The following is a 14,913-nucleotide window of genomic DNA, read 5'->3' as shown; positions in this document are numbered from 1 at the left end:
CGTCCCGTGGAGCACGCCACCAGGGATGAAAAATGTGCCACCCAGAAGGAGTGGCCTTTTTGCACAGACGATGACTGGGTAAATCCTCCTGTTTTATCTCTACACTTCATATATCGAAAAATATATATATATTAAACATGATATATTTAATACAAAAGACTTTCTTCAAGTTTTGTTTCTATGGATGGTTTGTGTTAACGTTCATGGTTTAAAAAAAAAACAAAAAACAAAACATTTTGAGCATCATGAAAATGGTCAAATGAGGACTCAGTTAGCTTTACATAGATTAGTATCCGACTTCACAGAGTGCCAAACTAACTTAGTTACAATAGTCAATGGTTACCACAGGTTAAATAATAGAAAATAGATAATATATATATTTAACCTAATAAATTAACAAAATACTTATTTATTTACTCCTGCTTACAGATGTATATCAACATTTGCTTTACATTTTTGAAAGCATGTTTCTAATTCCAATTGATCTTCCCAGCTTAAAGTTTCGTTTGCTCATTAAAGTCGTAGGGAAATCATATTCAAAATTCAAACCATTTGGCTTAAACATGTATATAAATGTACTCTATCAGACCACATTATCACAAAAGTGAAAGATTTTCTATAAAAAAAATACTGTCTTAAAATCTGTTTAGTTTTTTTTCTTGATCTTATGCAGGCCTAAATTCAGCCAATCATAAATCAACCATCATCTGTCAATCAGATTTTTTCGGTCATAGTATCTTGATTCATGTATCGCAGCTAATATACGCAACGGTTAAAATAAGAATAATTTCCTTTCCCATTGAGACACGTCCCAGTGTTCACGGGGATGGACGTCTGGCGTCCTCTTCCACGACATCCTCATCCCCGCTTTCCTCCTCTAAATAAAAAATGGATGATGGAGGAGACTCATCCACGACCTCCGACAATAAACTCTCCTCCTTTTGCATGTTTCCGCTGTCCATAGCGTTCCTTGACAGTGTTGTTTTTAAGTCACCAATTTAGTGCTACTTGGTCCCAATGGAATTTTCCATTGGGAACCTACTAGCAATAGGTTGCTAACTGGTTAGCAAGATGCTTCCGACAAACCCGCCAAAACCAAACATGCTTTCAAATCTTCCACCACAACACTCCCGCCCCCTTGATAACTGACCAATCACATTCACTTCATTCACTTGTGTAAAGTTGTGCATCACCTGGGAGAATTCAGAAATGCAACGGTTGGAACAGGCGCTTCCCTACGACTTTAAGCTAATATCAGTTTTCAGTCACAACATGTTTTTGAAATGATTTGGTCTTAATGGATCTTTTCTACAATTGCTGTTTGCTTTTGGGGTCTCTGTTAATATCAATCCCCCTAAGCCACTATGAGTGTTGTTTAAGAAAAGAAGACATTAGCTTTTTATGCTAGCACCGCTTCAGTGAAACACAAAATTAAAATTCTGTGCAGATTTACTGCCTTTTATTTCTGAGGTAAATAGTGCTCTATTCTTTTAAATTAATTCCACAAGAATAGCAACTTTACAGCTTAACCTGAATCACTTTTTAATCTCTAAAAGTGAGGTTTCGCATAAAGAACTATTAGTTAGATAGATGCTAGTCTCTGAGTTAGCTTGAGGTAAATTGCTGTAAAAGGCTAATTTGTTAGCCAAAAGCCCTTAAAATTCTTCCTTATTGTTTTAACATTTTTAAAATCTCTTCTAAATTTATACTTAATTCACATTCATATGGATTCCCGCTGAAATACATTAATTTTCATATTTCTTCTTTTTGTCATTTCTTAAAAAGTTATTGAGATTTCAAAGAATCCCATTTCGAATCTGCAAAAATATTCTTGAAACCTGAGGTTAATGTAATAAAATATTTTAACTCTATCACACCCATTGTTTATACCGTGGTTTGTAACCAGCTTAGAAAGCTGTTAGACTTTTTTTTTTTTTTTTTTTTTCCCAAAAACACAAGATAAAGTGAGGAGGTCTCAGTTTTTGTTTGGGAACAAAAAAAGTTCCTATTGTTTCATTTTGCTTATTTTTTTAGAGGTTTAATATGATTACAGTTGGTGGGAAAAAGCCTATTGGAAAGCAGTATTATAATTATTTATATTTGCCTCGCTTTTTAGACTTAACATGCACACAAAGTGAAACTAATATATGCTCGATATATCTTGAGAAAACGTTTGCATTTAATTATTTTCAAAATTTAACTCCAGTAAATATTTTTGGTTTAATTTTGTTGAGAGTTTCTTATTTGTATCTGTGCTCCATCAGAACTCTAAGTGCCCGTCCGGCTGCAGGATCCAGGGTCTGATAGATAAACAGGATCATCTGCTGCTAAAGAAGATCCAGAAGATCCGTAACCTGCTGGATCAGCACAAGGCCAAGCATCGTTCCATCGACCAAGTGTCCAAGCAGACCTACGACGTCCTGAGGGAGAAACTCACCCTTGATTCTGGTCACTATCTAATCAGATTTTCCCCCCTATGTAACAAAAAAAACATGAAACTCTAAATGTGTTAAAGTGCTTGGTGAAATTTATAGCTTCTATTTACATTATACAATATCTATACTGCATTATTTCAGGTTTCGTTTCATTTAAAGGCCTTGTAGCAAACATTTTATTTAAATTAGTATTAGAGTTAAGTTTTAAAATAAAATTACAACACATAATGCTGAATCCTGACGGGTTTTTTTTTTCCTCCAGGAAACGACAACCTGTATTATGACCTGGCCCAGAATCTGCGTCAGAGGATCACCGAAATGAAGGTTCGGATCGACACACAGCAGAAGACCCTGGCCGCCCTGAGGGACAGGGTCAAAGACCAGGTTGCCGAGATGCTGAAAATAGAGGTAAGTGGAGAAACAATCATTTGGTTGAAATATCTGAAAAATCCTTTTTTTTCTGGTCCGTTTTTTTTTTTTTTGTTCACATTTAGCTAAGCCACACAGTTAAGCGTCATCCCATTAATAAAAAAAATCTTTTAATTTCACCAACCTGTTGCTTCTGACTGGAAGTGATAATATTTAGACGAGAACAGTCTACTTCCTGAATGGAATCTCATTTAAAGATTAGAGTGATGGTAATCAGGCCTTCCAGCATCAAAGACCTATAGAACATATTTGATTGCTGGAAGTCCAGTAGAAAAATCAATTAACTGAGATGGATACAAGTGATTAACAACATGCCATCTTTTTAATGAAATAAGAATAAATCAGTTTTAGCTTCACTGATTTCTAAAATCAATAAACCAGAACTACAGTTTTGGTTAAATACCGGCATCTTAGGGCTCATGACATGTAATACAAATAATTTTCTTTTTGTTTTTTTATCCAGCTTTGTCTGGATGTCTTTGATGTTTAAGAAATCAAGTCTGTATTTTTTGTTTTGTTTTTTGTTAGGTTGATATTGACATGAAGCTGCGCTCCTGCAAAGGCTCCTGTGCCATTCACACAAACTACCAGGTGGATAGAGAGAGTTATGTGGGTCTGGATAAACAGGTAAAGGATACATGTATGTTTTTAAACCAATATGCGTATTTGACGATGCTGCTTTCTCTGCTGCACAACCATTTGCCTTTTGGGGCCAAATAAAATTAATTGATTGATTGTGTGACAGACTGAAGATCTCAGCCTTCAGGACTTCTTTGTCTTAGTCAGTGGTATCTGCATAATTTCTATAATGTATTTAAATAAAGGGATTTAAATTGTGTATTTAGTTAAATAGTGTAGTGAGTTTTAAGTTGTAATGTGTGCAAAATAAAACTGGTTTCTCTTTAGACACAGTTATTCTTAAAATAACCAGAAACTAATTCCACAAAAAAGCAAAACCTAACATATATAATGAAAAAAATAACAAAAATCTTCAACCTAATCTGAGAATTCTGACTTTGTGAGAGAGAAAATAAATCAGAATTTTTGACGTATTTATTTTTCTGTTACTGGCTCTAATCCCACTTCATACATCAGAGATTTCCTCTGGTTTACCAACATTGAAATCTGTTCGCTGGTGAAGATTACCAGTCATCCAGGTCATAGTCATTCCAAAAAAAGAAAGTTAAAAAAAGTTTTCGAATTGAAAAAGCTTCCTGGATGGGAAGCGAAACGTCTTCAAACTTGGAAAAAAATATCTTTTTATCTTTCTTTTTTTTTGGAGTAAAATCTGTTACCTTTGAGCCACAATGTTGTATGAATCTTAAGTCACAACATTTACAAACTGTGCTGCCATGTGAAATTTTTTGTATTTTAATTCTATGATATTAATAATGCTTCACCTTTTTTACCGTCTCAGATCAATCAGCTGGAGTCCTATGAAACCCAAAGCCTCCAGTCAGTGGGGACCATGTATGTGATGAAGAGCCGGCCTCTGAAGGATGTGATTGTTGACTCCAGGTTCAAGTCTAAGGATGTGGCAGCTCAACAGACCGAGGACATGTTCCCTCAGGTGAGGGACACAACTCTCAAAAAGCTTGTTTTTAAATGGAAACATCACAAAAATGTTTTTTAATAAAAAAAAAAAAGATGGATTTCTTCATCTCTATGCCACCAATTATCTGCTAAAGAACCATTCTTTAGATTCAAATTAGGGGAAATGTGCACATCACCTTCCATTACGGATGGATTTGGTAAACCAGTGCTATACAGCATCCGTGTGTCTTACAGAAACCACCAATTTACATTAATTAAAGATATTTACTCATAAAGAACTCATTCCGTTTCCTATAAATCGACACAGAACGTTAAAATCAATTCCAGATGTTTTTCTTTATTTCATTTTTTTAGGCATAAATAAACTAGATGTAGTTAAATAGTGTAAAATAAAATTAAAATAAGTGTAGTGAATGATATTGTTAGAAATTTCTATTTTTATGTTTGAAATTTGGATGGATGGATGGATGGATGGATGGATGGATCTTAAGTAATCAATTATAAAAGTTGTTAGCTTGTTGCTTTAGGTGGAAAATGAATCCCTCTGTTTTTCGATTTAATCGGAGAAAAACAGTCTTCTTGTCCCAGAATTAGTATTTAGTTTTACTTTAGATTAAATTAATAACTAGGAAGTGAAAATAATTCAGTTATAGCACAAGTTTCTAATGCCCATAAATGGTTATCCACCGGTCTGACCGCCATGTTAGCTCCTAGCTAGGGGTTAGCTTGCCATGCTAGTTCCAATTTAGAAAAGGTTTTCACTGAGGTTATACTCATTGGTTGAATTTATTATGAATTATGAATTCAGGTTTCCTGACTTGTTGTTGTTAAAGCTGGAGACTCATCCTGATTGTGCTAACATGCTAATGCCAGTATTAGCTAGTGTTATTCCAGTGATTGGCTGATTGATTAGTGGAACTAAAAAAATATTCATATCTAAACTTCTCAGTGGAACCCATGGAAAGTTTCTCACTATGTTTTACATCATTACATACTTTGCTTTCCTCATCTTTTCTTACCAAAATTCTAAATCACTTAGCAGATTGTTGACTAGCTTTTCTTTACATGAGCTGAGTAATAGATTTTAAACCGATGTTCCTTTTGAAAGAAGTTAGTGGTTGCTCTTGTTTTTAAATGTATTTTCCTCTGTCTCCAGGTAAACACTGTTCAGTTTGTCTTAGAGGAGGAAGGCTCCAGTTCATCTCCAGCCACTATCTCCAAGGGCCCAGGTACATCACACTCATCGTCGTCCTCCTCATTCTCTTCCTCGGCAACCTCCACCTCCCCGTCCTCTGCTAAATCCATCACTGAACTCTCAGGACGTGGAGACGGCAATTTTTTCGGCGGGTTTGAAGGGTCACAAAGCCAGCCCAGCATTAGCCATTCAAGCACCAAAACGGTCAGCTGTACAAAGACCGTCAGGAGGACCATCATCCAAACACCTAATGGGCCGGTTGAAAGAGTGGAGGAAGTGGGTAGTGGACCAGAATGTGAGGGAGTCGGTGGTTTTACAAAGGGGGAGATGGGCTCTTTGTTCCCATCATTCGCTGGCTCCTCCTCCTCCTCCTTCTCTGCAATTCATTCTGGTGGAACAAAGGGAAGCCTCCTGGCAGATTCTAAATCCGGCCTGGATCCATTTGGAGCTGACTTCGGCGCGTTCTTGACCGACAACTCCGACGACGATGTTCCTGACTTCCACGCTCGGAGTGTGAAGAGCACGGTTGTCGAAAGGCAACAGGATTTTGTAGGAACAGGTACTAAAACAGGCAACCTAGAGTAAGATCTGTAGGAATGGAGAAGGAAGAGGACAGCTAGGTAGCTAGCTTGTTAGCTAGCCATATGTAACAAAAACAAGAAGTGAATTCAAAGCTGCCATCTTATTGGTCCTAGAGTTTCCAGATTTCCACGTTTATTGTGACGTCAAACGTTATTTTTAGATGTATTGTAAGTGTTTATTCCATAATAAAAACTATTTTAAGCTAACAAACTATTTCTCTAGAAGCCTAGCTTGTTTTTGATTGCTCCTGACCCAGGGTGTTCACCTAAACCTGGGAAATATCAGTTTTTATCTCTCGAACGTTGACCATTTCTGTAACAAAGAAAAACCTGACATGTCCTCATTGGTCTAAATAGTGTAGAGAAAGGAGAATATTTTAGTTTGAAGTTATTGGAGGAGGCAGTTAGTGTGTTAGTCTCTGCAGTAAGTCTCAACCAGCATCTCCAAAGGTGGTCCACGCTAACCGGCGGTCTTCGATGTGTGCCCCTCTGTCCGCAGACTGCGTCGACCTCTACCAGAAGCACCTGAACGGGGAAACGAACGGCCTTTTTAAGATCAAACCCGCCGGCTCCACGGCAACCGTGGAGGTTTACTGCCACCAGGAGGGGATAATGGGTGGGTGGTTGTTAGTCCAGCAGAGAGAGAGCGGCGCCATCAGCTTCAACCGCACCTGGGCCGAGTACCGCAACGGGTTCGGCTCGGTGGACGCTCAGGGGAAAGGAGAGTTCTGGCTGGGCAACCAGAACCTCCACCTGCTGACAAAGCAGCAGGAAACCATGATGAAGGTGGAGCTGGAGGACTGGGAGGGGGGCGTGGCTACCGCGGAGTACACGGTCAGGGTCGGCGCCGAGGAGGACGGGTTCCCCCTGCAGGTATCCGGGTACACCGGAGACGCCGGGGACGCCCTGGGACCCCACAACGGTATGAAATTCAGCACCTTGGACAGAGACAATGACGGGTGGGGGGAGAGCTGCGCGGAGGCGTACGGGGGCGGATGGTGGTACAACAGCTGCCAGACGGCCAACCTTAACGGGGTTTATTACAAAGGTTCATACGAGCCACACACTCAGTCACCGTATAAAACTGCCAACGGCGTGGTGTGGGGGACATTTAAACCGGACACCTACAGCCTGAAGGCGGCTCGGGTTTTCATCCGACCCGCCGCTTTCTGATCCAAACAATCCGGACATTTGTTCATTTATTCAATAAAGAGAGAAACGAGGACATGAGTGAAGGTTCCCCTCCTGTTTGACCTGTTGGTCAATCATTTTGAGATTTCAACACAACCTCAAACAATGTGATGTACTGTATCGACCTGTTTGTTAGCTTTAACTGTCCAATGTTCTGAAAGTGACCCCGACTCTGTAAGGATCAATGTTTTAATAAACACGAGTTCACTTCTACTGCTGTGTGCTGTCCTGTTTTATCCAACTCTCAACATTTCATAGAAAACGTTGGAGAGGCTGACAGTACAGAAAGTCAGGGATCTTCCAGCTCTTTGAAAAGAAACCTAAATGTGGAAAGATCTAATAATGCTACACTGACATTTTTAAATGCTTATACTTTCAGAACTTATTTCTACCATTTTCAGTATCAGCATTTTAGTTTATCACCAATATTTGATTCCTTAATAGCTTTTTTTCAGCGTACCAATATTTCCATTCTTTGCTCTAAGGAATCTTCGTTTAGTATCAGAATCTGCAACCTTTTATTTAAAAGCCTAGGTGTCCTACATTTCAAAACTAATTCAAACTAGTTCAAGAGTTAAAGCACTGTTTAGTTTCATAGTTTGAGGAGAAAATTAAAAACAATCCACTGGACTTTGTTTCCAAGTTTGAAGACGTTTGGCTTCCCATCCAGGAAGCTTTTTCAATTCAAAATGTCAGGAATAGCGTTGAGATTGAGGTTTTATACAGTAGCCCAACAAAGCCTTGTTTTGTTTTGAAAACATGCAAATTGGAACGGACGAAGGGGTCCACCCCTTTAGAATGGGGGTCTTCTGCTCCTTTTGTTAGCCTGCAATGCCCCATACCCATCTATGTGTTAGAAAGGGGGGTCATTAAAGGGAATTGTTGGCCTGGCTGAATAGGCGAGGTCTTCCGCTCTCCTGTATAGGAGCTGCAATGACTCAGGATCTCCACCAGCGTACTTTGATGAATGTTTATACAATATAATAAGACTTCATTTTATTAAAGCAGTTAAAGGTAAGCACTTTTTAATTAAACATATTGAAAAATATATCAAACTACACTTAAAAGAGGAAATCCTAATCAATTTAAACACCTCTTGTGACTTTAACGTCATCATTTCATGGTTAATATAATATGTACAGAATATTACTGAAGATGAAAAAAATCAATTTGTTGGATCTGACTAAACATGTATTATTGATTCAAAATGATTGTTCAATGTAGGACTTTAAAATATTGTGTAGATAATAAAATGGCATGAAAAACGTCCATGTTCAATTTGACTTGATATATAACTGAAAGAATCAGTTTAAGTTGACTTGTGACAGCAGGCCTCCTAAAAATGAGGCACGAGGTTGCAAAGGTCAGGACCTGGTTGAAGAACTAATCAAAATGAATGCAAAGGGACAGAAAATACATTTTTGCTGAAATAATCTGCTGCCCAGGTTGCACACAACGCGTCTGTATTCATATCCTCCTCACCCATCTGCCGTCCATAAATATTAAATCACGGCATGTAAACATAAAGATGTGAGGAGAGCAGAAAAGTTCAGGAGCAATACAGTTTTCACAACGTGGCAGCCTTCCACGTATCTCTGCATTCAAGCTCCAACAATATTATTACCAACACATCAAACAGACCATAGTGATCCACAGGTTGCACAATCAGATGAGCTTCTCTTTCATCTAAATTCCCCCCTAAGGTTTTAATTGATCTAAAACCAATGAGTGAAAAGATTAAGACATTTTGAATTAAAGCGACGCTGTAGAAAATCACTATTGGGTGGATCCAGCGTTTTTTTCTTAATTTTTCAGTGCAGACATCTTGGTTTGGAAAATTATGGAATAGGATGAAAAAAGGCCTCATTAACAGGAAAGTGTCTATTAGCTGAATAAAGCTTTATTTAAAGATACATCAGCGCAGCTTTGTTCTGCAGAGTTTGCTCTTAGTTTGTTAGAGTTAGAGTAACCTAGATGAGAACCCTCTGCAGAAACTCCGATTTAAAGGCTACTTTCTTAGACTAAAGCCAAAGGAGCCATAAGATGTAAAACTTAGAGGTAAATCAACACATGACAAATGAATAAGCAGATTTAAATTTAAATTTTTGTTTTGTTTTTTTGGGGGGAATAGCTAAATTAATTGGAGTCTGTTTAACATTTTCACCTAAAAGAAAAAAAGTCAGAAATAATCAAGTGAAATAAAATAAAAAATAAAAAAATTGATGTTAGCAGAGCTTTTGTTGGTTTTTATTTGAATCCTGTCTGATTGGTTTAATTTTTACTGTTTTATTTTAGTATTAAAAAATGTTAACAATGAATATTTATATCAAACATAGATCCTTTTTTTTCCTGTGTGCATTCCTATATGTATTATCTTTTTTTATATTGCAGATAAAAACTGTAGAACCCATAAATAATGGAGCAGTTGGAGTAAAGGAAGTCATTGTTTATGTTTATATGAGTCCTTGATTTATAAAACCCAATGAGGTTCTGGTTTTGCTTTAGTGAAGCTTTAAAAATCCAATGATCCATGAGAAAACTCCACATGCGGGGAAAGTATTTCTAGTCCAATCTTTTCACATTCTAAATGTTTTTATATTTTTTTATTATAGCTCAGAAGGTCTGTTTCTGATTAAAAACGTGTCTTTTCTGGAGGGAAGTCATGATTGGACGTAATTTGTTCCACATGGAGAGCAGAGATGGATAGAAAAAGGATTTCAATCAGAAGAAGCTTTGAGGACTAAATCTGACTCCAGACGTTCAATCAGCTCAGATAACGAAGGTTAACAGACTTAGAGGAGAATTTATTAAATAGCTGCAGCAACTGATGAAGAATGATTCAGGTATCTGTGTGTGTTTGCATGAGGCTGGATGGTTGCATCCTGCAGGAACAGGTCAGACGTTTGCTCCACAGTGACCTCATGCAACTCATCCTCATCTCAACCACTTTTATTATTGTGTTTTATTCATCTTACACATAAATAACATGGTTTCAATGTTGTAATGGGGGAAAAAACGCACAACTTTTAGAAAGCTGTGTCGTTTAACTGAAACACAAATGATGACATTTTAGGATCAATATGTTTGATTGGTCCAAAGGTCCATTCAGACGCAACAAGAGACAAATTTTTGTTTTGTTTGACTAGGCTCATTTAAAGACAAACTGAACTCTGCCTTGTTTAACTTTTTATCCTTCGTAGTGTGTCAGAGGTTCAAACAGCAGGACGATGGCGGCCGCCCTGCAGCTGGAACCCACGCACACAGGATGCAGATGTGCTCAGTTGGATCACATATGTCTCTGTGCTCAGATGAGGACTGGGTAAGAGGTTTACATCTGAGGATCTGCTCTGTTACCATCTGTTGACCAGCACTTTAACAGATCCATACCATAAAATACAAACTTTATTGATGGAGAATTTTGAACACACACAGGGACATGAATTGCTGCATTTAGAATCAATAGAGAAACAATTACTCAATAGCATGAGGAGTGGTAGTCTAGGGCAGAGGTCACGGATTAGTGGACCGCAGTCCGGATCCGGACCCAACCTGATTTAAATCATTTATAAATTATCGCATGTTGTCCGACAACAGTGTCTTATTTCACTTGCGCCACTTCTCCTGTTAATATGGTAAAGCCCTTCCGCAGCGTCCGACACCAGATTACACGTAATCCAAATGATCCAATGAGCTGCTGTCAGTCTGGGTTGCTGCTGCCGCTACGTTTGGACACAGCAGGCAAACCTGTGGCAAGCCGAGCGATGGGAAAGAAGGAGAAGACGATGAGAAAAAGAGAGCAGAGAAAGTGTGGACTGCTGGAAGAACTGTGCTGAACTGGTGAAAGAAAAGTGAAATGGGCGTGCTCAAAGATGACCCTGCACATTTAGAGGATGTTTGGCTCAACCTGCTGCTGTGAAGCAGGATTCTCCACCATGAACAGAATCAAAAATAAATCTGGATCCAGGCTCAAAATAAGCTCCTTGATATGTGCTTGAGAATGGCTTAGTCTCTTCTTTGTCTTTTCTGTCCATTCAAACCTGGGTTTGAATCTTGTTAATTCAGACAAATATACCAATTCCTTTATCTTCCATTGAATCCATTACGCTTCCATAAAAATAAGAATGAAGTAAAAAGTCAAGATATCAGATGGTGTTAAATACCAACGAGAAGAGGTGGGTATCAAGCAAGGGTTTGAAAAGAGACGGGAGAGAAGTTTCATGTCCAAGGGAAGGTAATACCATAGCAAGCTGCTTCCTGTGGTTCTTTAAAAACCAAGCAGGAAACATGCTAAGTAATAGAAATAGAAGAAAATCTACTATTTGATCTTTTATTATCACATTTATTCCAACTAAACACCAGTCAAATGATCAACTAATATATTTATAAAGAGAGAAACATAGGGGGGCTAGGATACAGCCCTGTGGTGCACCCCTTTGAATTGGATCAGTGTTATCGTTCTGTTAAGAGCTGCTTCTTCCAACATTCTTACATCCAGCTCTCCTTTCCTCCCCCAAAGGTTTCTAAATGCCCATCTGGATGCAGACTTCAGGGTTTGATCTCAGAAATGGAAAGTAGCGTTGAAAGAAAACTGCAGGCGTTCTGTCATAAGGCAGAGATGTACGAAAACGCGATGGAGAAGTCCATGACAGAGATGACGGACATCTACAACTCGAACCGGAGGGTCATTGTCAACAGATACAGTTAAGACTGTTTACTTTCCACTTTCTATAAAAAGATAACATCCTGCTGCAGTGATGCTGAACTTTTGAAGCTTTTATTTTTGGTTCTAGTGTCTGAGGTTAGGTTTGTGGAGCGTGCAAACAGACTGAGTAGAAACCTCACTGAGCTACAGAGGAGGTCACAGTTTCTAGAGGAGAAAATGAAGGAGTTGAGCAGCCGTGTGAGGAAACAGGTGGAGGAGTTGTATCGAACGGAGGTGAGGAGACAAATGGTGGCTTTTAATGTGGTAATCCAGGATGCTTTGGAGGAGTATTCGTTTTGTTAGAGATCACACGGAAAATATTTTTCTATCTTTTACCTGTCTTTTTGAAAAGAACCTAAGAACTGTATCTTGTCAAGTGAACCTTGATATTAAGCCAATATCTTAAATGCCTTGTTTATATTTTTAGGTGGACATAGACATGAAGCTGAGAACCTGCCAGGGAGCCTGTCGGGCGCCGCTGCTTTACACTGTCGATCATCACAGCTACCAGACGCTTCAGACCAACCTTGGCTTCACTGACAAAACCATAAAACACAGAATCAAACCGGTCAGGCCCCGCCCAAACATTCCCCAAGTCAAGCTGCAGCGGGCCAACGTCGGCTCCCGACTGTCCGCAGAATACAAGCAGATCCCGATGGTCCGGAAGGAACTGCTGTTGCATTTTGAAGACATTGAGCTGAATCATGTGGTGCTGGTGGAGGATCAGTCTGCTGAGGTGAAAGGTCCAACACAGAAGAGCGACCTCCTCGGGACAAAACTCGGCAGTACATCTACACCTTATGGAGAGAGACATTCTTATGAGGACTAGAATGTTTATATTTTGGACAAAGAAGATTGAGAAGATAGTTTGAGAGGGGTGTGAAGGAAGTCATCTATAATAAAAAAAGAAAAACCAACCTTATACAGAGGGGTGGACTCCAAATGAGTTTCAATACAGCAATATAGTTTATTCCTTCCCGCTATCATTGCTGCCCCACCCCCACGCAGGGGAGCAGAGCACCTCTTTGTTCAGCCATGCCAACAATTCCCTCTAACGACCCCCCTTTCAAAGATATTGACAGGTATTGGGTATTGCAGGCTAACAAAGAACCCAAAGACTGCCCATTCCCAAGGGGCGGACCCGTTCGTCCATTTATATTTGCATGACGTTTAACTTCTTGTTTTGGTTTAGAAAACAACAAACAAGGTTCTGTTTTTTAGTCCACTCTATAAAGTCTTTAACTCAATGCTATTCCTGACATTTTTATTTGAAAAAGCTTCGTGGATGGGAAGCAAAACATCTTCAAACATGGAAACAAAATCCAGTGAATTGTTTTTTTAAACTTTTTTGTAATAAGGTGATTCTACTAACATACTTAATAACTTATAACAGGGTATGAATTTTGACTTGTATTTAGAGTTACCGTAGGAGATCTTGCAAAAACGGCTCCAGCAAGCTATATTTTTGAAAATACACAGCCATGCCTCTCCCTTCAGACCACCCCTCGAAACCACGCCTTCTAAACACATGAAAGCGCATGCTGTCTGTCGAGCTGTTCGGTTCAGATCGAGAACGAAACAAGCCGAGACCCAGTGCTCGCAACACAAGCTAACAACAACATAATGATACGTTCACACCTAAAGGAGGCGGCAAAAGCAGCTAGTTTACATGCAAAGTCAATGGTTGACACACATCACGTCGCAGCAAAAAGGTCCCACAGCGCGTCTATAGCAACAGGAGAAACGCATCGCCGATCTGGGAGCTGGACAGGCAGCACTGCTGATGTAGAGCTCTATAATTACTCCTCTGAAACAGTTTATTAATGCCTAAATTAACTCAAAATGACGAAATCTGCCGGCTACGCGTGTTCGCTTTTATTATCCTGGTTCCTGCAGTTTGGATTACGTTCATGAAAAGTGCCTCCCAGACGCCGCGGCAAACCGCCAAGAGATGACCGGGCCGGAGGCTGTTGAATGGGATTTGTGGTGACAGCGCACCGCCGGTGTACGGGGGTCTGAGTGGCTCCGACAGAAATATTATTTGAAGGTAGGATGGTAATCTGGATGAACTGACTGTACTGACAATGTTTTCAGGAGGAATTTCTCAATTCAAAATAGATTCAAACTACTTTTTACCCACTGATCACAGCAAATATAGCTGCCATTGTTCCAGGCAAAGAAAGGATAGGGTAGCTCCGCATAAACGCGCATCAGACCAACTTTTCCAACACGCAGCTAGAGCAGCAAATATGCTTCAGCCACACTTCAGAACTAAACTTGAACAAGCATCAAAAAAGAAGCAGCATGCGCATTTTTGCTGCTTTAGTTGTGAACGCAGCACAACAGTGGCTAGCTTCCAGCCATGGCGTCCTGCACAAGAGGGGGGTCGATTCATTCATGTGTTAGGGTATGCGCACAGTAGGGAGGGACAAGCAGATGACCCCGTTTGACGTGTCAGGAACCAATAGCGGTCCACGGACCGTGTTTTGTGATTGCTGGACGTTACTCATTGATTTCGCACTGTAGCGGGGACTTGGTTGACCAGATTTGAAGCAGAGCCAACGGCTCGGTTCTGCTGCACTGTAGTCGACCAAAATCCCTAACGATTTTGAAATCCCCCCGGATATTTTTTTAGGTATGAAAATTAGGACAATCCTGGGAAAAATATGACGTCTGGTCACCCTAACAGGGACCATTCATTCTCGTTTCACTTCCTGATCTTCTATTTCACTGTTTGTTACGCAACTGTGGGAAGGTCTTCAAGCCAAATGGTAAAAAAGTGTGTCAGAAAAGATCTCCTACGCACGTTCAATGTAACCTGACTCT

General features: G+C 39.5%; 2 protein-coding genes across 2 annotated transcripts in view; both read left to right on the top strand.

The window, feature by feature from the left end:
- Nucleotides 1-7,663, top strand: part of LOC107082275 (fibrinogen alpha chain-like) — a 14,070-nt gene extending 6,407 nt beyond the window's left edge. The window contains exons 3-9 of the mRNA XM_015370875.1: nucleotides 1-78; nucleotides 2,265-2,448; nucleotides 2,698-2,843; nucleotides 3,393-3,491; nucleotides 4,282-4,434; nucleotides 5,575-6,172; nucleotides 6,694-7,663. Of these exons, the coding sequence (XP_015226361.1) occupies nucleotides 1-78; nucleotides 2,265-2,448; nucleotides 2,698-2,843; nucleotides 3,393-3,491; nucleotides 4,282-4,434; nucleotides 5,575-6,172; nucleotides 6,694-7,367 (1,932 nt within the window). The 3' untranslated portion in view covers nucleotides 7,368-7,663. The remainder of the gene's footprint in view (nucleotides 79-2,264; nucleotides 2,449-2,697; nucleotides 2,844-3,392; nucleotides 3,492-4,281; nucleotides 4,435-5,574; nucleotides 6,173-6,693) is intronic.
- A 2,890-nt stretch (nucleotides 7,664-10,553) lies between these two features.
- Nucleotides 10,554-13,336, top strand: LOC107082301 (fibrinogen alpha chain-like). The gene is made up of 4 exons (XM_015370901.1): nucleotides 10,554-10,704; nucleotides 11,902-12,085; nucleotides 12,176-12,321; nucleotides 12,515-13,336. The coding sequence occupies exons 1-4, from the start codon at nucleotides 10,651-10,653 to the stop codon at nucleotides 12,914-12,916; spliced, it is 786 nt and encodes a 261-aa protein (XP_015226387.1). The 5' UTR covers nucleotides 10,554-10,650; the 3' UTR covers nucleotides 12,917-13,336.
- Nucleotides 13,337-14,913: the final 1,577 nt, after the last annotated feature.

Source organism: Cyprinodon variegatus, unplaced genomic scaffold (genome assembly GCF_000732505.1).
Source record: "Cyprinodon variegatus isolate N-32 unplaced genomic scaffold, C_variegatus-1.0 Scaffold49, whole genome shotgun sequence".
NCBI classification, from domain to species: Eukaryota; Metazoa; Chordata; class Actinopteri; order Cyprinodontiformes; family Cyprinodontidae; genus Cyprinodon; species Cyprinodon variegatus.
Note: the sequence above shows the minus strand (reverse complement) of the source record. Positions and strands in the feature narration are given on the sequence as shown.

Bases quoted from the DNA above. Each gene is read 5' to 3' on its own strand.
- LOC107082301 (XM_015370901.1), top strand. From the start codon at position 10,651: ATGCAGATGTGCTCAGTTGGATCACATATGTCTCTGTGCTCAGATGAG. The intron at 10,705-11,901 runs GTAAGAGGTTTA...CCTCCCCCAAAG, and splicing joins TGTGCTCAGATGAGGACTGG to GTTTCTAAATGCCCATCTGG. The intron at 12,086-12,175 runs GTTAAGACTGTT...TTTTGGTTCTAG, and splicing joins GGTCATTGTCAACAGATACA to TGTCTGAGGTTAGGTTTGTG.